General features: G+C 41.9%; 1 protein-coding gene across 2 annotated transcripts; it reads left to right on the forward strand.

Annotated features, from left to right (window-relative positions):
* The first annotated feature begins 2,252 nt into the window (after positions 1-2,252).
* On the forward strand, positions 2,253-4,376 carry LYPD4 (LY6/PLAUR domain containing 4). 2 transcript variants are annotated; one of them, XM_049901817.1, is made up of 4 exons: positions 2,253-2,319; positions 2,503-2,646; positions 3,089-3,415; positions 4,174-4,376. In XM_049901817.1, exons 1-4 carry the CDS (start codon positions 2,253-2,255, stop codon positions 4,374-4,376), a joined length of 741 nt encoding a protein of 246 aa, XP_049757774.1. The 2 variants fall into 2 exon arrangements, with proteins under 2 accessions (XP_049757774.1, XP_049757775.1); XM_049901818.1 differs by lacking the exon at positions 2,503-2,646 and having other exon boundaries at positions 2,253-2,358.
* Positions 4,377-20,865: the final 16,489 nt, after the last annotated feature.

A 20,865-nucleotide genomic window follows, 5' to 3' on the forward strand; every position in this document is an offset into this window, starting at 1 on the left:
GAGAAGTTGAACTATATGAAGAAGAACACGGCATCAGGATTGAAGGAAGAATCATTAACAACCTGCAATATGCAGGTGACACAATCTTGCTTGCTGAAAGTGAAGACGACTTGAAGCACTTACTGATGAAGATCAAAGACTACAGCCTTCAGTATGGTTTACACCTCAACATAAAGAAAACAAAAATCGTCACAACTGGACCAATAATCAACATCATGACAAATGGAGAAAATATTGAAATTGTCAAAGATTTCATTTTACTTGGATTCACAATCAGCGCTCAAGGAAGCAGTAGCCGAGAAATCAAATGACATATTATACTCGGCAAATCTACTGCAAAGGACCTCTTTAAAGTGTTAAAAAGCAAAGATGTCACTTTAAGGACTAAGCTGCTCCTGACCCAAGCCATGGTGTTTTCAATTGCCTCATATGTAAGAGAAAGCTGGACAGTGAATAAGGAACATCGAAGAAGAATTGATGCATTTGAATTATGGTGTTGGCAAAGAATATTGAATACTATGGACTGACAGAAGAATGAACAAACCTGTCTTGGAAGAAGTATACCAAGAATGCTCCTTAGAAGTGAAGATGGAGAGACTTCATCTCACATACTTTTGGACCAGTCCCTGGAGAAGGACATCATTCTTGGTAAAGTAGAGGGTCATTAGAAAAGAGGAAGACCCTCACTGAGATGGATTGACATGGTGGGTGCAACAATGAGCTCAGACATAGCAATAATATTGAGAATGGCATAGGACTGGGTAGTGTTTTGTTCTGTTGTACACAGGGTTGCTGAAGTTGGAACTGACTTGACAGCACCTAAGAACACTTCATGAGCATCAGTGCATGAGAGTCTCTATATTCCCACATTCCTGCCAACACTTACCTTGTCCCAGCTTTCTGATCTTGGCCAGTCTGGTAGAAGTACAGTTAAATAGATTGCATTTCTGTTACGATTGAGTTTGAGCATCTCTTCAAATGCGTGTTAGCTTTTCTGGTTTACTCTTCTGTGAATTGCCTCTTCATATGCTTTGCTCATTTTTCTACCGAGGTTGCTCTCTTGTCAGTTTGCAGGAGACCCTGGCACATTCTTGTCAGTTGAAGACTTTCCATATACTTATCTTATGTCAATTTTTGCATTTCATACTCTTAGAAATTTATCCACTTCATCTAGTTTTCCACATTTATAAATGTAGAGTTGTTCATGACATTGTTATTATTTTTAAGACATTGGGTTCTGTTACTTCCCATTTTTCACTCTATTTAATTTTCATTTTCTCTTGATCAGTTTTGCCAGAAGACTCTTAGCAATCTTTTCAAAGAATGAGTGTTAGGTTTTTAAAGTGATCTTTTCCCCCCTATTTCATTAATTTCTGCCATTATCTTTATTCCATTCTTTTTTTGAGGGGGAGAGGGGAAGGTTGCTTTGTTGCTCTTTTTACAACTTCTTTAGGTAATTCAGGTAATCTTTTAATGCTTCTTGTTTCCTGATAAATTTACTTCTAAGTATTGCTTTAGTTGTGTCCCAGATTTTGACTTGTAGCTTTTTTTTAAAAAAACTTTTTATTTTGAAACGATTATTGGCTCACATAAAGTTGCAAAAATAGCATATAGAATCACTTGAACCCTTCTTCCTGCTTCCTCATGGGGACATCTTATATAACTGCAGCGTATTAGCAGGAAATTGACACTGGTACAAAACGCTTAACTACAGGTCTTGTTCAGTTTTTATCAGATTTTATATGCACTAATTTGTGTGTGTGTGACATGTTGTGTCATTATTATTCAGTTCTAGATTATTTTAAATTTCCCTTTGGAACCAAGGGTTATTTAGTAATATGTCAGTTAGTTTCCACACACTCAGGGGTTTTAAGCGTCCTTTGTTATTCTGGTCTCATTGCTTCTGGTGGGAGAACAGCCTGTATAATAGTGATCCTTTGGATAAACGGTGTCCTCTGCGTGCACCATGTTCCAGTGGGAGGACCTGGAGGAAGTGAGAACTGCGCTTTGAGAAGCTTAGGTGGTGGGTGAGGATTAGGTTGGAGGGGAGACTATGGAGATGGGAAGAGCTGCATCCCAGAAGGTCTCAGGGAGGCTATGTCACAGAAGCTAACCCAACCAACTTTCTCTCCAGACAGTGACTCAGAGGCAGGTGGACAGAGAATTCAAGGACTGAGGAGAACCCAGTTTGGGACCTAGACTGAAGTTGGTTCCAGACTGACCTCTAACATCCCGGACCCATACACAAGACCATGGGACTCCAGCATTTGAGCCTTGTGAAGCTGCTTTGCCTCCTAGGAACTGTCTCTACTCTGCCTCGTATGTCACATGGGGTTGGATGTTTTGGGACCCCAGAGGGTGAGGGGTTGGATATCTGGATCCCTCAGGGGACAGGATCTGTGGAGGCTGAGTTCTTGGCTGCCAGTCCTGGAAGCTGGAAGAATCCAGGGGCTGAGGAAGCAGTGCAAGGGGCAGATGACTGGAAGAGCATTCTCTTTCTAGGGGCTGGGGCTCTTTTGTGCTATGAAGCAACAGCCTCACTCTTCAGAGCAGTTACTCTCCATAACTGGTACTGGCATCTGATGAGGAGTATGGTGTGCCAGCTGAGAGAGGGCTGCGAGGAGACACTGCTGTTCATTGAGACAGGTGACGTGGGAGTGGGCTTGATACCTTTCTTTTTGCTTGTTATTTTGCCCCCCTGCACCCAGGGATTCTGGACTGGAGTTCCAGATATTTACCCCATTATACCTTTGGGGCTAACCTCAGGACAGTGGCAGGAGACCCAGATGGTTGTGGCGTGGATTGAATAAGAGGGCAGGATGGAGGTGGGCAGATCCCAATCTGGGGGAGAAGAAAAGCGCAGGGTGAACGGAGAGAGGAGCAGAGGGGCTCCTGTGGTGAGAGGAGTGAGGAGATGCTGACAGAGACCCAGCATTTGAGCCCCGGGTAGCTGCAGTGACCAGGTACTGGGGGTGGGGCAAAGCTGGCCATGGGGCAGGGTGGACACTGGAAAAGCAGGGTGTGGGAGGGTGGAGTCTGGGTGGAGCCAAAGACACTGATCAAAGCTCTCGAATCCTCTGCTCCTCAGGGACCAAAAGGGGCGTTGTGGGTTTTAAAGGCTGCACCCCAGCCTTATCTTATCCCCCACAAATCGCTTACCTCGTTTCACCACCCGGAGTGTCCATTGCCTCCTATAGCCGCGTCTGCCGAAGCTATCTCTGCAACAACCTGACCAACTTGGACCCTATTGTGAAACTCAAGGCCAGCGCTCCTTTGTCTATAGAGTTTTCTTCTCATACTTGCCCCACCTGTGTGGGTAAGCACACTGAGGATTGCTTGCCAAATTTTGTCACCACTGAATTTTGCCCCATGGGAGCCTCTGTGTGCTACAGTTCCACCTTAAAATTTCAGGCAGGTGAGAGGAGGAAACTGGTTGTCAAATGCTGACTCTATTTCAGGTGTTGTCTAGTACCTTTATGTCTGTGAGAGAGGCTGGTGGGATCTGGAGGTGGGATTGGGGCTGCAGGGACTCAGGCACATAAATTTCCTGAGGAGGAAGGGGTAAAGTGCCTAGTGCCCAAGCCTTTGGTGGGAGAGCAGTTTCCATTTTTTGAGGGGCACCTGGAAAGAGGGGCAGGACACGTGAGTCTTTTTTATTTTTTATTGTACTTTAGATGAAGTTTTACAGAGCAAATTTCTCATTAAACAATTAATACACATATTGTTTTGTGACATTGGTTGCCAACTCCACAAGACATCATCCCTCTCCCCTTCTTGACCTCGGCTTCCCTGTTACCTGTTTCCCTGTCCCCTCCTGCCTTCTTGTCCCTGCCCCTGGGCTGGTGTGCCCATTTAGTCTTGGTTTATTTTATGGGCCTGTCTAATCTTTGTCTGAAGGATGAACCTCAGGAGTGACTTCAGTACTGAGTTAAAAGGGTATCTGGGGCCATAGTTTCCGGGTTTCTCCAGTCTCTGTCAGACGATTAAGTCTGGTCTTTTTTTGTGAGTTAGAATTTTGTTCTACATTTTTCTCCAGCTCTGTCCAGGACACTCTGTTGTGATCCGTGTCAGAGCAGTTGGTGGTGGTAGCTGGGCACCATCTAGTTGTGCTGGACTTAGTCAGGACATGTGAGTCTTGAAAGTGTTCCTGACTACCCTCTCTCTTTCTTGCAGGGCATCTCAATACTACCTTCCTCCTTATGGGCTGTGCTCGTGAGTATCAAAGGCTTTTAGCAAATTTTCGGACAATAGGGAGCATCCGAGCGACTGAGGTTCGTAACATCTTGGAGAAGGCCCAGATTGTGAGTGGGGAGCCCTCCAGTCGGGATCCTGCATGTGTCATTCTCTTAGGCCTCCTGCTTACCTTCAGGGACTGACCGTCCAGCTGGACCAGACAAACAGCCTGGCCCCTTTGCAATGATCAAATAAAGTCACAGAGTTGTCCTTTATGCTTTGTTCTGTGGTCCATGAGATTTGTGGAGGCATGGAAGGTGTGAGGAGGACCAGAGTGCCCAGGCAGGTGGGGCCCCATATTGGGCAGCATGCATGGCAAAGATATGAGGGCGGGGAGGGGGGTAGGAAGAGAGGAGGAAAATATCCAGTAAAGTGACAGCATTCTAGGAGGAACTCAGACCTTCCTTTTCCCCTCCCACTTCCTCTGGGGACCTGAGCTCTAGCCTGGGTCCATCCCCTGACTTATGAGATCCTGGCCAAATCCCTTCCCTTTTCTGGGCCTCAGTTTTCTCCTCTTTAAAATGAAGGGCCTTAGGAGTTAGCACTGAGCCTTAACAGGGTGATGTGCAACTTTAAGCCTGGAATTATGTTTTCAAAGATCGCCAAGTGTCTATTGTGTTTGTGTCAGATACTGTGCTAGTATTTGAGCTCATGTTTTACATAGAGGTGCTCATTTCATCCTCACAAGGCTTCTTTGAGATGGGTTATTTCCCTTATTTTACAAGGAAGAAACTGGGTCTAGAAGGTTCCCCTCAGATCTCTGTCCCTGCTGAAGGAATTTTACTGGGAAACTTGGAGACCTGAGCTGTTTTCCTCTGCTCAGTAGGTGTTTCTTTATGTATGTTGGCAAATAAGGATGAGAGAGAAACTAGGCAGGACGTGGCTAGTTTTCACCCTAAGTTCAATTTCCTGACTTTGACCTAAGCCATGGTATTTTCAGTTGCATCATATGCACATGACAGCTGGTCAATGAATAAGGAAGACGGAAGAAGAATTGAAGCTTTTGAATTATGGTATTGGTAAAGAATATCGAACATACTGTGGACTGCCAGAAAGACAAACAAGTCTGTCTTGGGAGAAATACAGCCAGAGTGCTCCTTGGAAGTGAGGATGATGAGACTTCATCTCCTGTACTTAAGACATGTTATCAGGAGGGACCAGCCTCTGAAGAAGAACATCATGCTTAGTAAGGTAGAGGGTCACTGAAAAAGAGGAAGACCCTTGAAGAGATGCATTGACATAGTGGCTGCAACAATGAGCTGAAACAACAGCAACAATTGTGAAGGTGGTGCAGGACTGGTTAGTTTTTTAATTCTGTTGTACATAGGGTCACTGTGAGTTGGAAGTGACTAGATTGCACCTAACAACAATAACACCAATTATGTATCACTGGTGAGAGAGTAAAGAATTCTCACTGATCCACGTTCTCTCCAACTTTTCAGGCTTTAATTTTAGTAAATCTAGTGAGTGTAAAATGATTTTACATTGTGGTCTGAATTTGTATTTCCCTGATTACTAACGAGATTGAGGTTGTGCTATTTATATATGTATCAGCTATGTTTTCTTTTGTAAAATATCTATTCATGTTTTCTGTAGCCTATTTTTCTACAGAATTATTTGTTTTTCATATTGATATGTAGGAGTTCCTTATGTATTCTTATATATTAATCCTTTGTCACTTGGATGATTTTTCTTCATTTTTATGGTGTCTTTTGAAGAACAGAATTTTAATATAGTTGAATTTATCAATCTTTCAGTTTTATGGTTGGTTTGTTTTGTGTCCTGCTTAAGATATCCTTTCCTGCTAAAAAATTCAGAGATACTTTCCTTTATTTCTTCCAAAAAGTTAGGTTTGGCTTTTTACATTTAAGTTCTTAATCTATGTTGAATTGATTTTTTGTGCATCTTTGAGGTAGAAATCTAATTCAAGAGTGTACTAACATAATAACAAAGATGTTCAGGATACAATAAAACATGATTCATCATACCAAAATCCAGAAAAATCACAATTTGAATGAGAAAAGGTGATCAACTGATTCTGTTCCAAGATGAATCAGACGTTGGGAGGATTTTAAAGCAGTTGCTATAAAAATTTGTCAACAATCAATCAAAATTCTCTTGAAGAAAATGAAAAAATAAAAAATCTTAGCAAAGAAATAGAAGTTATAAAGAAGAACCAAATGGGAATTATAGAACTGAAAAAAACAATAACAAATAAAAAACTCACTGGATGGACTCCATAATAAAATTAAGATTATAGAGAATAGAATCAGCGAACTTGAAAACAGATCAATATGATTTACTCAGTCTGAAAACAGAGAAAATAAACTAAAAGAAAATGAACAGAGCTCCAGGGGTCTGTGGGGCAATAACAAAAGATCTAACATTTGTATAACGGGAGTACTAGGAGGAGAAGATAAAGAATGTGGGACTGAAGAAGTATTTGAAGAAATAATACCTATAAACTTCTCAAATTTAGCAAAACTCATAAAGCTACAGGTTCAAGAATCTGCGTGAACCCTAAACAGGACAAACCCAAAGAAATCCATATCATTACACATCGTAGTCAAACTTCTGCAAACTAAAGACAAAGAAAAAAAATCTTAAAAATAGCCAGAGCTCCTGAGTGTATGGCCCCTGGACACCCTTTTAGCACAGTAATGAAGTCACTCCTGAGGGTCACCCTTCAGTCAAAGATTAGACAGGCCCATAAAGCAAAACGAGATGGGCACACCAGCCCAGGGCAAGGACGAGAAAGCAGGAGGGGACAGGAAAGCTGGTAATAGGGAACCCCAGGTCAAGAAGGGAGAGTGTCGACACGTCATGGGGTTGGTAACCAAAGCCATGAAACAGTATGTGTACTGTTTAATGAGAAGCGAGTTCGTTCTGTAAACCTTCACCTAAAATACAAATAATAATATTAAAAAAGCCAGAGAAAGGACACATTACCTGTAAAGGAACATCAGTTTGAATGAAAGCAGATTTTGTATGTGAAGCCATGAAAGCCAGAAGGAAGTGACACTTTTTGTGGGATCCAGCCAAAGCGGTGCTGAGAGGGAAAGTTACGGCACTAAATGCTTACATTAGAAAAGAAAAAAAAGTCTCAAAACAACAATCTAAGTTCCTACCCAGGAAACTAAAAAAAGAAGAGCAAAATAAGCCCAACCTCGAAGCAGAAGGAAAGCAGCAATAAAGGTGAGAACCGACATAAATGAAATTAAAAACAGGAAAACAGTAGAGAAAATGAATTAAATCAAAAGCTGGCTCTTAAAAAATCAATAAAATTGATAAACCTCTAGCAAGATTGACAAAAATAAGAAGCAATCATATACAAATCACCAATATCGAGAGTGAAACAGAGGCTATTGCAACAGATTCTGCAGCCATTAAAAGTATAATAAGGGAACACTATGGATAACCATATGCTCATAAATTTGACAATTTAGAAGAAGTGGACAATTATTTGAACACCACAAGCTACCAAAAATCAACTAAGATGAAATAGATAACCTGAATAGTTCTATAACTAGTAAGAAATTGAATTCATAATTAAAAGACTCCTCCAAAGGAAATCTAAAGGCCAAAATGCTTTCACTGGAGAATTTTACCAAATACTCAAAGAAGACACCAAAAGAATGTCTTGAGATGTAAAAGGAAAATTTCATAAATTGGACTTCAAAATTAAAATCTTTTGCTCTGCAAAGGACCTTGTTAAAAGGAAGAAAAGACAAATTACAGATTGGGAGAAAAATTTGCAAATAACATATCCAACAAAGGGCTGATATCTAGGATATATAAAGAACTCTCAAAACTCAACGTTAAAAAAAAAAATCCAGTTTGATAATGGGCAAAAGACATGCTCACCAAAGGAGCTATATAGATGTAAAATAAGCACATGAAAAGATGTTCAGCATCATTAGCCATTAGAAAAACGTAAATTAAAACCACCATGAGAATATTGCTACACGCCTATCCGAATGGCTAAAATAAAAAAAAAATAATAACACCAAATGCTAGAGAGGATGCAGAGAAACTGAATCACACATTGCTGGTGGGAACGTAAAATGGTGCAGTCTCCCTGGATGGTACTTCTGCAGTTCGTTTGAAAACTAAACATGGACTTACCATAGAACCAGCAGTTGCACTCTTGGGCATTTATCCCAGAAAAGGGAAAACTTATTGCACACAGAAATTTATACATAAAGTTCACAGCAGCTTTACTTGTAAAAACCGAAATCTGGAAACTACTCAAATGTCCTTCAATGGGTGAATGGGTGAATGGTTAAACAAACTGTGGTAATCCATACCATGAAATACCACTCAGCAATAAAAAGGAATGAATTATTGATTCATGAAACAACTTGGATGAACCTCAAAGAAACGATGCTGAGTGAACAAAGTCATTCTCAAAGGATACACCCTGCATGATTCCATTTATCCAGTTTCTGAGATAATATAATTGTAGAAATGGAGAGTAGATTAGTGGATACCAGGGAGTAGGTTTGGGAGAGGAAGGAGGTTGTGGCTATGAAGGGGTAAGAGGAGGGAGTCTTGCGATGGTGTAGTTAAGTATCTTGATTATGGTAGTGCTGCAGCATAAAGCTACATACACACACAAATGAGTGCATGCATAACTGGTGAAATCTGGATAAGCTCTGTGGATTGTGCTATGTCAGTTTCTTGGTTTTGATATTGTACTATCGTTATGCAAGATGTATGTGAACACTGACAGAGACTGGGTGAAAGGTGCACGGATCTCCCTCTGTATTTATTTGCAGCTTCCTCACTAGCATTATTTCAAAAGAAAAAGCTTTCAGAAAGGTAGTTCACAGACCTCTGCTGCTGAATGTTCGCTGAAGTGTGCACCTTTGCATGTATGGTTGTACACTGATACCACGTGACTAGTTATAGCTTCGGAATTAACAGTAGTAGAATTTTATGGTTTGTGGTTTCTCCACAACAATGTCCGGGACAACAAACTGTGTTTCTCCGAAATCTAGAGAGAAAGTGGGCCAGAGGGACTGTATGCAGGCCTTGGTCCCCCACTTTCTCAGTTCCGCTTTGGCCCCACCCACCTTTTAGTTTTCCAGTGAGGAGATGTATTGGGCTTTTTCTTTTTGCTACCATAAGTCTATTCAAAGTCCGTAAGTATCTTTCTAGACCTGAAACTTGCTGCTTTTTTAAAAAGAGTGGTACAAGTGCTAACCAAAAGGTCAGCAGTTCGAATCTACCAGCTGGTTCTTGGAAACTCCATGGGCCAGTTCTGCTCCATCCTATAGGGTTGCTGTGAGTCCGAATCCACTTGATGGCAGTGGGTTTTTTTTTTTGGGTTACTGATTTCCAGAATTCTTGCCTTTCACTACCACAAGGCAGGAGTTTCAAACGGGCACACTTAAGTGAGTGAAGTGAGCTGGGGTAAGAAAAAAGGTAGCGGGGGGACAGTGGTGAGCTGTAGGGTGCACGGCCCCTCTAAAGTCAAGGGTTGCCTTGTGGGAATGTAGCTTTATGAGGTTACATGCTTCACTTTTTAAAAAGAAAAACGGGGAACCTGCAATTTTTTGGGAGGTGAAATCTCCTAATTTTGAAATGTTGGAGACTAGTTCAAATTTTTAGAAATCACTTCAGGCCAAACAAAACATTTATGAACTAGATTCAGTTCTTGAGCCTTGGGAGTATGGCCTCTGCTTTAAGCCTCCTTGCTTAATATTTCAGGGAAACCTTTCTAAAATACTGCTTTTCCAATTTTCCCTGTCCAGCTCAAAATGCTCAATGGCCACTTGCAGCCCCATATAATCATTTAAAGCTATAGACATTTCTTTATTCACTTCTTTGCATTTGACAATTTTGGTATATCGTAATTTTAATGTTATTCAGTTTGAAACATTTTCCAATATACATCGTGATACCCCTTTCGAACCACAGATTGTTTAGATGCATGTTATTTAATTTCCAAATATTTGAGGGTTTCCTGGGTTTCTTATTGTTACTGATTTCTAATTTATTTCTCTTGTGGTCAGAGAATATACTCTGTATGCTTTCAATATTTTAAAATGTATTTACACTTGTTTTATGACATGTGTAAATATGTCATACCTATTCAACCTGTATGCTGAGCAAATAATATGAGAAGCTGAACTATATGAAGAAGAACAAGGCATCAGGGTTGGAGGAAGACTCCCTTAACAACCTGCGTTATGCAGTTGACACAACCTTGCTTGCTGAAAGCGAAGAGGACTTGAAGCACTTACTAATGAAGATCAAAGACCACAGCCTTCGGTATGGATTACACCTCAACATAAAGAAAACAAAAATCCTCACAACTGGACCAATGAGCAACATCATGATTATCAGAGAAAAGACTGCCGTTGTCAAGGATTTCATTTTACCTGGATCCACAATCAACAGCCATGGAAGCAGCAGTCAAGAAATCAAAAGACGCATTGCATTGGGTAAATCTGCTGCAAAGGACCTCTTTGAAGTGTTGAAGAGCAAAGATGTCACCTTGAAGACTTAGGTGCGCCTGACCCAAGCCATGGTATTTTCAATCACATCATATGCATGCGAAAGCTGGGCAATGTATAAGGAAGACCGAAGAAGAGTTGATGCCTTTGAATTGTGTTGGCGAAGAATATTGAATATACCACGGACTGCCAAAAGAATGAACAAATCTGTCTTAGAAGAAGTACAACCAGAATGCTCCTTAGAAGCAAGGATGGTGACACTGTGTCTTAAATACTTTGGACATGTTGTCAGGAGGGAAAAGTCCCTGGAGAAGGACATCATGCTTGGCAGAGTACAGGGTCAGCGGAAAAGAGGAAGACCCTCAACGAGGTGGATTGACACAGTGGCTGCAACAATGAGCCCAAGCATAACAATGATGGTAAGGATGGCACAGGACCGGGCAGTGTTTCGTTCTGTTGTGCATAGGGTCGCTATGAGTCGGAACCGACTCGATGGCACCTAACAACAACAACAAGTCTATAGTTGTTGCAGGTAGTGCTTATAAATATCAGCCTTGTCAAGGAGGTTGGTATTATTGTTCAGATCTTCTATGTCTTTGCTGATTTTTTTTGCCCAACTATTTTAATCAACTACTGAGAGAGGAGTTCTAAAATTTCGTGTTATGATTGTGGGATTGTCTGTTTCTCTCTTCTGTCAATACTTGCTTTACATATTTTGAAGCTGTAATTAGGTGCATACACACTTATGATTATTGTGCCTTCCTGATGAATTGATCCATTTATCATTAAAAAATGTCCCTCTTTATTTCTGGTAGTACTTTTATCTTGAAATAATTTAATCTAGTATTAATATGGCCACTCCAGATTTCTCATGCTTACTCTTTTCATGGTCTATCTTTTTCACTCATTTACTTTTTTTGTTTTTTTAATATAATTTTATTTATTTTGTTGTTGTTGAGAATACAGTATAAACAGCAAAACATATACCAATTCAGCTGTGTCTACATGTACCATTCAGTGACACTGATTATATTCTTCCAGGTGTGTAACCATTCTCACTTTCTTGGTCATCTAGTGCTGCCATAACGGAAATACCACAAGTGGATGGCTTTAACAAAGAGAAATTTATTTTCTCACAGTCTAGTAGGTTACAAGTCCAAATTCAGGGTGTCGGCTCCAGGGGAAGGCTTTCTCTCCCCGTCGGCTTTAGAGGAAGGCCTTTGTTCTCAATCTTCCCGTGGTTGAGGAGCTTCTCAGGCACAGGGATCCTGGGCCCAAAGGGCGCACTCTGCACCTGGTGCTGCTTTCTTGGTGGTATGTTTTCTTCCCTTGTATCTCTTGAGAGAGAAAAAATGGTGTAGGCCACACCCCAGGGAAACTTCCTTTACCTTGGATCAGGAATGTACCTGAGTGAGAGTAGTGTTACGATGCCACCCTAATCCTCTGAAAATAAAATTACAATCACAAAATGGAGGACAACCATGCAATACTGGGAATCATGGCCTAACCAAGTTGATATACACATTTTTTGGGTGACGTAATTCAATCCATGATACTTACCCTCTTTTTCTGAGCTGTTCCTCTCCATTAACACAAAGTCACTGCCCCCTAAGGTTCCTATCTAATCTTTTGAGTTGCTGTTGACAATTTGATTCCATATAGATAGTTCTTAAAGGAGCATGGTGCTCAGGGCAGACATTTTTTACTAAATTTTTTTTTTTTTTTTCCTGAACTATTGCTTTAAGAAGACTTCAGGGGATATTTTTGGCTTAAGGTTTAAAGATTATCTCAGGGCAGTAGTTTCAGGGGTTCATCCAACCTTCTTGGTTTCAGGAAGTCTGGAGTCTATGAGAATTTGAAATTTTGTTCTGCATTTTTCTTCTTTTGATCAGGATTCTTCATGGGCTCTTTGATCAAAGCGTTCAGTAATGAAGGCTGGGTATGATCTAGTTCTTTTGGTCTCATGGAAAAGGAGGCAGTGTTTCTTGGAGGCAATTAGCCACACATTCCATATCTTCCTCCTATTCCTGACTCTCTTTCTTCCTCTGTTGCTCCAGGTGAATAGAGGCCAATTGTTGTGCCTCAGGTGGCCACTTGCAAGCTTTTAAGACCCCAAACACTGCGCATCAAACTAAAAGGTAGAACAGAGACCCTAATCATGTTATTAAACCAATTAACTGGGATGTCCCATAAAACCATGGCCCTGAACCTTGAAACCAAGAAACCAAATCCCATGAAGTTTTTGGTTGTGCATAAACAGCTTCAGCAGTTCTTCTTCTTTTTCGGTTGTTGTTATAAATATATCTATTACACAGTTTTTGCCCATTTGGCTTTTTACAGGTGTATGACTTTTGACAACAATTACAAAAACTGACTGTGCAACCCTACCGTTAATGAGATATTTCCGTCAATGTTAACCCCCCACCCCGCTTCCCCCTCCCTCCTGGCCTTGGAACCACTAATAAACTTTGTTCTGTATACATTTGCCTTTTCTTGTCTTTTTATGTAAGGGAGGTCACACAATATTTGTGCTTTTGTGATTGGCTTATTTCACTCAGCATGATGTCTTCCAGCTCCATTCATTTACTTAAAAAAAATATCTCATTGTGGTTTTGGTGAAAGTTTACACAGCAAATTAGGTTCGGTTTTAACAATTTGTATACATATTGTTCAGTGACATTGATTACATTTTCTACATTGTATCAACATTCTCATTATTTCCATCCTGGTTGTTCTGTTTCCGTTAATCTAGCTTCCCTGTTCTCCCCTCCCTCCAGCCTTCTCATCTTTGCTTTATGGTAAATGTTGACTGGTCTCATATAGATTTTTTTTTTAAAGGAGTACAATATTCATGGGTGGTATTGTTTATCTTATGAGCTCTTCTATTATTAAGCTGAAAGATGACCTCTGGGAGTGGTTTTCAGTTCAAAGTTTAAAGGATATCTCAGGGCAATAGTCCTGGGGGTTCCTCTAGTCTCTACTGGTCCAGTAAGTCTGGCTTTTTTTTTTTTTTTTTAAGAATTTGAGTTTTGTTCTACAATTTTCTCCCATTCTATCTGGGACCATCTATTGTGTCCCTGGTCAGAACCAGTTGGTAGCGTTAGCTGGGTACCATCTACTTCTTCTGATCTCAGGATAGATGAGGTTGTGGTTCATGTAGGCAATTAGTCCTGTAGACTAGTTTCTTCTTTGAGTCTTTGGTTTCCTTCTTTCTTTTTTGTTCCAGATGAATAGAGACCAATAGTTGTATCATAGATGGCCACTTGCAAGCTTTTAAGATCTCAGACACTACTTACCAAACTAGGATGTAGAACATAAATTTTATGGACTATGTTGTGCCAATTGACTGAGTTGTTTCATGAGACTATGTTCGTAAGCCTTGAAACCCATTAAACCAATTCTATTAGATGTTTGGCTGTGTCTCGGAAGTATCCATGAGTGTGTCCTCATTCACTTACTTTTAACCTACTGGTGTCTTTGTATTTAAGCATGTCTCTTGTATACAGCACATAACTAAGTCTCGATTTCTTTTATCAATTCTGACAATCTCTGTCTTGCATTTGGGGTGTTTATTTTATTAACATTCGATGTAATTATTAATATGGTTGTGTTTGGGCATACCATTTTATTATTGGTTTTCTTTTATCTGCTATTTTTTTGTTCCTTCTGCTTTTTCTGTGTTTTTAAAAAATTATTTGAATAATTTTTTAAGTTATTCTTAAATTTTCCATTGATTTTTTAGTTGCACTTCTTTGCATTTTTCCCTAGTAGTTTTTAAAGTCCTGTTAAAGTTAATATTGTACCACTTCATTTAAAATGTGGAAACCTGGTGGAGTAGTGGTAAAAAGCTACAGCTGCTGTCTTAGTCATCTAGTGGTGCTATAATAGAAATACCACAAGTGGATGACTTTAACAAAGAGAAATTCATTTCCTCACAGTAAAGTAGGCGAAAAAGTCCAAATTCAGGGTATCAGCTCCAGAGGAAGGCTTTCTTTCTGTCAGCCTTCTCATCTATCTTCCCCTGGACTAGGAGCTCCTCTGTGAAAGCTCCTCTGCGAAGGGACCCCGGGACCAAAGGATGCGCTCTGCTCCCAGGACTGCTTTCTTGGTGGTATGAGGTCCCCCACTCTCTGCTTGCTTCCGTTTCCTTTTGTCTCTTCTAAGATAAAAGGTGGTTCAGGCCACACCCCAGGGAAACTTCCTTTACGTTGAAATCAGGGATGTGACCTTAGTAAGGGTGTTACAATCCCACCCTAATCCTCTTTAACATAAAATTACAATTACAAAATGGAGGACAACCACACAATACTGGAAATCATGGCCCAACTAAATTGACACACACATTTTTGGGGGGACATAATTCAATCCATGACAGCTGCTAACCAAAATGTCGACAGATCGAATCCACAAGGCATTCCTTTGAAACCCTATGAGACAATTGTACTCTGTCCTATAGGGTTGATATGAGTTGAAATCAACTCAACAGCAGTGGGTAACGGGTTTTTCACTTAAAATGTGGAAATCTTGCAACTCTATAGGGGCATATTCTGCCTCCTCCACATCCTTTATAGTTATTTATTACATCTGTATACATCATATACTCCACTACAATGTTACATTTTTGCTTTAAACTGTCATACATGTTATAAAGAATTAAGAGGAAAAAAACAAAAAGTCTGTCTGACGATCCAAGTTTCCATCTGCCTGAAGATTTTCCTTTACCATTTCTTTTAGTTTGGGCCCACTGCCAATGAATTCTTTCATTTTCTTTTATCTAAAACTGTCTTTCCTCCACGTGTCTGTCAGTTTGTCGTACTGTGGGGGCTTGCGTGTTCCTGTGATGCTGGAAGCTATGCCACCAGTATTCAGATACCAGCAGGGTCACCCATGGAGGACAGGTTTCAGCTGAGCTTCCAGACTAAGACAGACTAAGAAGAAGGACCTGGCAGTCTACTTCTGAAAAGTATCAGCCAGTGAAAATCTTATGAATAGTGGCAGAACATGGTCTGATATAGTGCTGGAAGATGAGTCCCCCAGGTTGGAAGGCACTCAAAAGACGACTGGGAAAAAGCTGCCTCCTCAAAGTAAAGTTGACCCTAATGACATGGATGGAGTAAAGCTTTCAGGACCTTTATTTGCTGATGTGGCACGACTCAAAATGAGAAGAAACAGCTGCAAACATCCATTAATAATCAGAACCTGGAATGTACGAAGTATGAATCTAGGAAAATTTGGGAAATTGTCAACAATGAAATGGAATGCACAAACATGGATATCCTAGGCATTAGTGAGCTGAAATGGACTGGTATTGGCCATTTTGAATCGGACAACCATATAGTCTACTATGCTGGGAATGACAACTTGAAGAGGAATGGTGTTGCATTCATTGTCAAAAAGAACATTTCAAAATCTATCCAGAAGTACAACGCTGTCAGTGATAGGATAATATCCATACGCCTACAAGGAAGACCAGTGAATATGACTATTATTCAAATTTAAGCACCAACCACTAAGGCCAAAGATGAAGAAATAGAACACTTTTATCAGCTGCTGCAGTCTGAAATTGATCAAACATGCAATCAGGATGCATTGGTAATTACTGGTGATTGGAATGGGAAAGTTGGAAACAGTGAAGAAAGATCGGTAGTCCTTTTGTATTAGCGGGTAATTTTTTGACTTGAACAGAAAACTCTATTTTTTTGGGCAGCACCTCCTGCCTCAGTTTATATATATATATATATATATATATATATATATATATTTTTTTTTTTTTTTGCTGGGTTGCATTTAGTCTGCATAGTTCAGCAGTAACAGAGGTATGGATAGACAGAGTTAGGGTTCTCCTCTTTGCTTTTTCCTTTCTGGGATTTTTCCACTCTCTGGATTTAGTTTGTTGGATCCTTTAGTCAGAAAGACTGGTTTTTCCGCCAGCACACCCACCACCCCAAGCACCGTGTGGACTGCATCTGGCCCCAGGCTTTAAGCTGTGAAAACAAGAACTCACTTCAAAAAAACATCTCCCCTCCAGTGTGTATTCCCCACCATAATCTATGCTTCTTTTTACTCTCAAGTGCCTTCAGAGAGTTGCCTTTTGTATCAGGCCCAGATTTTATAGTTGTTTTCTACAAATGAGTTGGTTTGGCAGAATTTTAGCCTTTTTAGAAGACTTTGTCATTTGTGTTTATAGCCTGTTGTCCACTGAGGCCTAAATTTAGAAAATTCACCACAATGAAGGCGTCCCTTCTCCTACTAGCTCAGACTGAGTGTCATTTATGTGGCTGACAGCCTCCAGGGTCTCTTGTGTGTCTCAGAGTCTCAAGCTGACAGTTCTGAGAACTACACGTGGAAATTCTTATTCCACATTAGTCTCATTCCCTCCAGGGAGCCCCAGGCCTTCTACCATCATCCCTCCCGTCCACAGGAAGTGCCCACTCCTATCTGAAACCACAAAGCCCTGCCGTGGAATGCCCCTGCTTTGGGAAGAAAAGAGACTGAGGGATTTTCATGGCTCCTCCCTTTCTTGGTGGCTCTCTGATTGCAGGTAGGAGTTTCAGCCTGTGGTGTTTCTGTCCTGCCTGCTTCTCCCATGTTAGTCGGCTTTTTTCCCTATCAGGGTCATGGGGGCTAAAGGCTCAGGCAGAGTTTCTCAACTTGGGTACTCTTGATATCTTGGGCCAGATATTCTTTGTTGTGGGGAACTATCCTGTGCATTGTAGGAGGTTTAGCAGCACACCTGGCTTCTACCCACTAGATGTCAGTAGTACTTCCCCAGTTGTGATAACCAAAAATGTCTCCAGATATTTCCAAATGTCCCCTGGGAGGGGGAAAAACCACCCCTGGTTGAGAACTACTGGCAGAAGACTACATTTTCAGTCTTCTCTTTCCCCCTCCCCTCCTCTCTTCTCTCCTACTCACCTCAGCTCTTTTCCCGCCTTGTGTGAAAGAAGCAGAGATTTCCTGCCTTTCCTAGCCGGCTCCCTTCCTTGATAACTGCCTTCCCCTCAAGTGTTCAGGGGTGCAGCATCATGGGCCTTTACCACAGCTCCTTTAATGCGCATAGCCAAAACTCCTTTCCTTCCCATCTGTTCCCCTCCAGGAACAATTACAAACACCCAATCCATGTCTCAAGTGAATCCTTAGGTCCCTATCAATAGTTTTCAAGTTCCCTGGGTGATCCTGATATTTAGCCATATGGAGACCCATTGAGTAATCAGGGGATACTACGGCTCTGTTTCTCGTTTCTCTCTTGAAGAGGGAATGGCAGTTTTTGTAGGTATTGGAGCTCCTGACACAACTGGCTTGAGACTTAGTGAAAAAGGAACCTGGCTGCTGTGGCTTCCCGGGGACCATCTCTGTGGGCTGAGAGAGGGGAGTGAACTTGGCTTTCCACTCCTCATTAGGGTCCCAGGGAAGGGTCTCCTCTCCACACAGGAAGTGTGTGGGTAACTGGAGAGAGGGATGGGCCTTGGCGACACTCTCAGCCCTGCCCATGCTCTTCAGGTGAGCAATGGAACTGGGCTCTGCCCCTGAGATAAGACACTCAGGACCTTGGAGGTCAGGGGTGAGGCAGGAGACAGGTTTCCTGGGGAGAAGACTGAGTCTCTCATTACTTCAGGGGCAGATTTCAGGGAGACACACTCCTCCTGGTGCATTTGGCTGAGCTGTGGGCTCAGGGCCTGTCTATGTCCTCCCTGAAATCCACGGGGCAGCTTTTCCTTGGCCTTCCCCAACACCCTCCACCCCGCAACAGAGAAAGTTCAAAGCAGGGAGGGGGAAGGGGCCCCAGAGGCCCCAGGAAAGGGTTGTGTGAGACACAGCCAGGAATTGCTTGTGGTTCAAAGGAAAGAATATCAAGCTCCACGTCTACCTGCTCAGACCAAAGCCAGGCTGTTGGCTCGGGGGAAATCAAGCAGTGTGTGTGTGTGTGTGTGTGTGTGTGTGTGTGTGTGTGTGTGTAAGAGAACAGAGACAGACTCCCATATGTGTCCAAATATTGCCCCCTGGAGGGCATGTGCAGCCTTGCAGCCTCAGTCAAACTGGGACCAGGCATCTGATCAGTTCCATGTTATTGCTCCAGCCATTGGGCAGAGATGGACTCTGACCTCCAGCCTGAAGAGGACATCCAGTCACCACAGGACTCCAGAGCACTCTATATCTTCCAGGAGCACAGAAGAGTACCTAGAGTGACCTGGACACAGGTCTTTCTCTCTGAGAACCTGAGTTGGTCATATTCTTTTGAGTCCTTGGAGGGGAGGCCTGGCCAGCAGTCAAAGCTGCCTCAGTGGGAACTATAAGCTACTGGAGAGGATCATGAAGTGTTTAGACAAAGGTGAGTGACAATACGGAATAGAAGTGTCACATTTTCTACTGCATTCTGTGAGGTTTTTTTTTTCTCTTATTTTCCTAATCTATGAGATTCCTCCCGAGTCTGCAGCAGGAGGACAGAAGTCAGGGCTTTAGGGAAAGGCTCTGGGCTGGGAATGGGGCCCAAGTATGGCCCTACAGTCTGTGTGCTGTCCCTGTCAATGCAGTTGTAACCAATATGGGGAAACCATTTCAACAATGGGCTCAAGCATAACAATTATCATGAGGATGGTGCAGGACTGGGCAGTTTCCTTCTGTTGTACGTAGTAGGGTTGTTATGAGTCAGAAGGAACTCAACGGCACCTAACCACAACATTGTTGCAGCCACTGTGTCAGTCCGTAACACTGGGGGTCTTCCTCTTTTTCGCTGACCCTCTACTCTACCAAGCATGATGTCCTGCTCCAGGGACTGGTCCCTCCTGATAATATGTCCAAAGTATGTGAGATGAAGCTTCTCCATCCTCGCTCCTAATGAGCATTTTGGCTGTACTTCTTCCAAGACAGATGTGTTCCTTTTCCCATCAGTCCATAGTACATTCAATATTCTTCACCAACGTAGTTATTCAAAGGTGTCAATTCTTTTTTGGCCTTTCTTATTCATTGTCCAGCTTTCACATACATATAAGGCAATTGAAAACACCGTGGCTTGGGTCAGGCACATCTTTGTCCTTAAAGTGACATCTTTGCTTTTCAACACTTTAAAGAGATTATTTGCAGCTGATTTGCCCAATGCAATGCATTGTTTGATTTCTTGGCTGCTGTTTCCATGGCTGTTGATTGTGGATCCAAGTAAAATGAAATCCTTGACAACTTCGGTCTCTTCTCCATTTATCATGAAGTTGCTTATTGGTCCAGTTGTGAAGAGTTTTGTTTTCTTTATGTTGAGGTGTAATCCATACCGAAGGCTGTGGTCTTTGATCTTCATTAGTAAGTGCTTCAAGTCCTCTTCACTTTCAGCAAGCAAGGTTGTGTCATCTGCGCAACCAAGTTGTTAATGAGTGTTCCTCCAATCATGAAGCCTTGTTCTTCTTCATAGAGTCCAGCTTCTCGGATTATTTGCTCAGCATACAGGTTGAATAAGCATGGTGGAAGAATTCAACCCTGACACACACCTTTCCTGACTTTAAACCGTGCAGTGTCCCTTTGTACTGTTCAAACGACTACCTTTTGATCTATGTACAGCTTCCTCATGAGCACAATTAACAATAACTAACAATAAAATAGAACAATTATAACAATATATTGTAATAAAAGTTAAGTGAATGACAGAGCAGGGCAGCGTGAGATTTTATCATACTAGGTAGTCATTTATTTTTGAACCCTGTTTGACTGTGAGTAACTGATACTGCTGAAAGTGAAACCAAGGATATATGGGGGGGGGGGAGGTACCCGTACATGCTAATTTGCATCACAAGCCAAACCTGAGCAACCTCCAGAAGTAGGGCCATACACTGTGGTGACAGGCTATCAATCTCACTTGCCGGGACTTTGTTGCTTTGTCTGGGAGAGATGACAAGGACTGACCGAGGGCAGAGACAGTGGATGTGAAGACAGGGCAGTGAGGACCCTGGTGACTGCTCAGATGCAGGATGTGAGGAGGAATCTGTGCCTACCCAAGGCAGAGGGAGACTCCTATGAGCACCTGAGTGACCCCCTACACTGGGCATCCTGGGTACTGTGAGTTTGGGGACCACAGGGGTACTGGACAGGATGGACCTGAGCTCCTGGGAAGGGCAGGGCTGAGTCTATAGGGGTCAGACTTGCCTCCATTGTTTGGGTCATGGATGGGAATGAGGAACATAGGGAT

Source organism: Elephas maximus, chromosome 11, assembly GCF_024166365.1.
Source record: "Elephas maximus indicus isolate mEleMax1 chromosome 11, mEleMax1 primary haplotype, whole genome shotgun sequence".
Taxonomy (NCBI): domain Eukaryota; kingdom Metazoa; phylum Chordata; class Mammalia; order Proboscidea; family Elephantidae; genus Elephas; species Elephas maximus.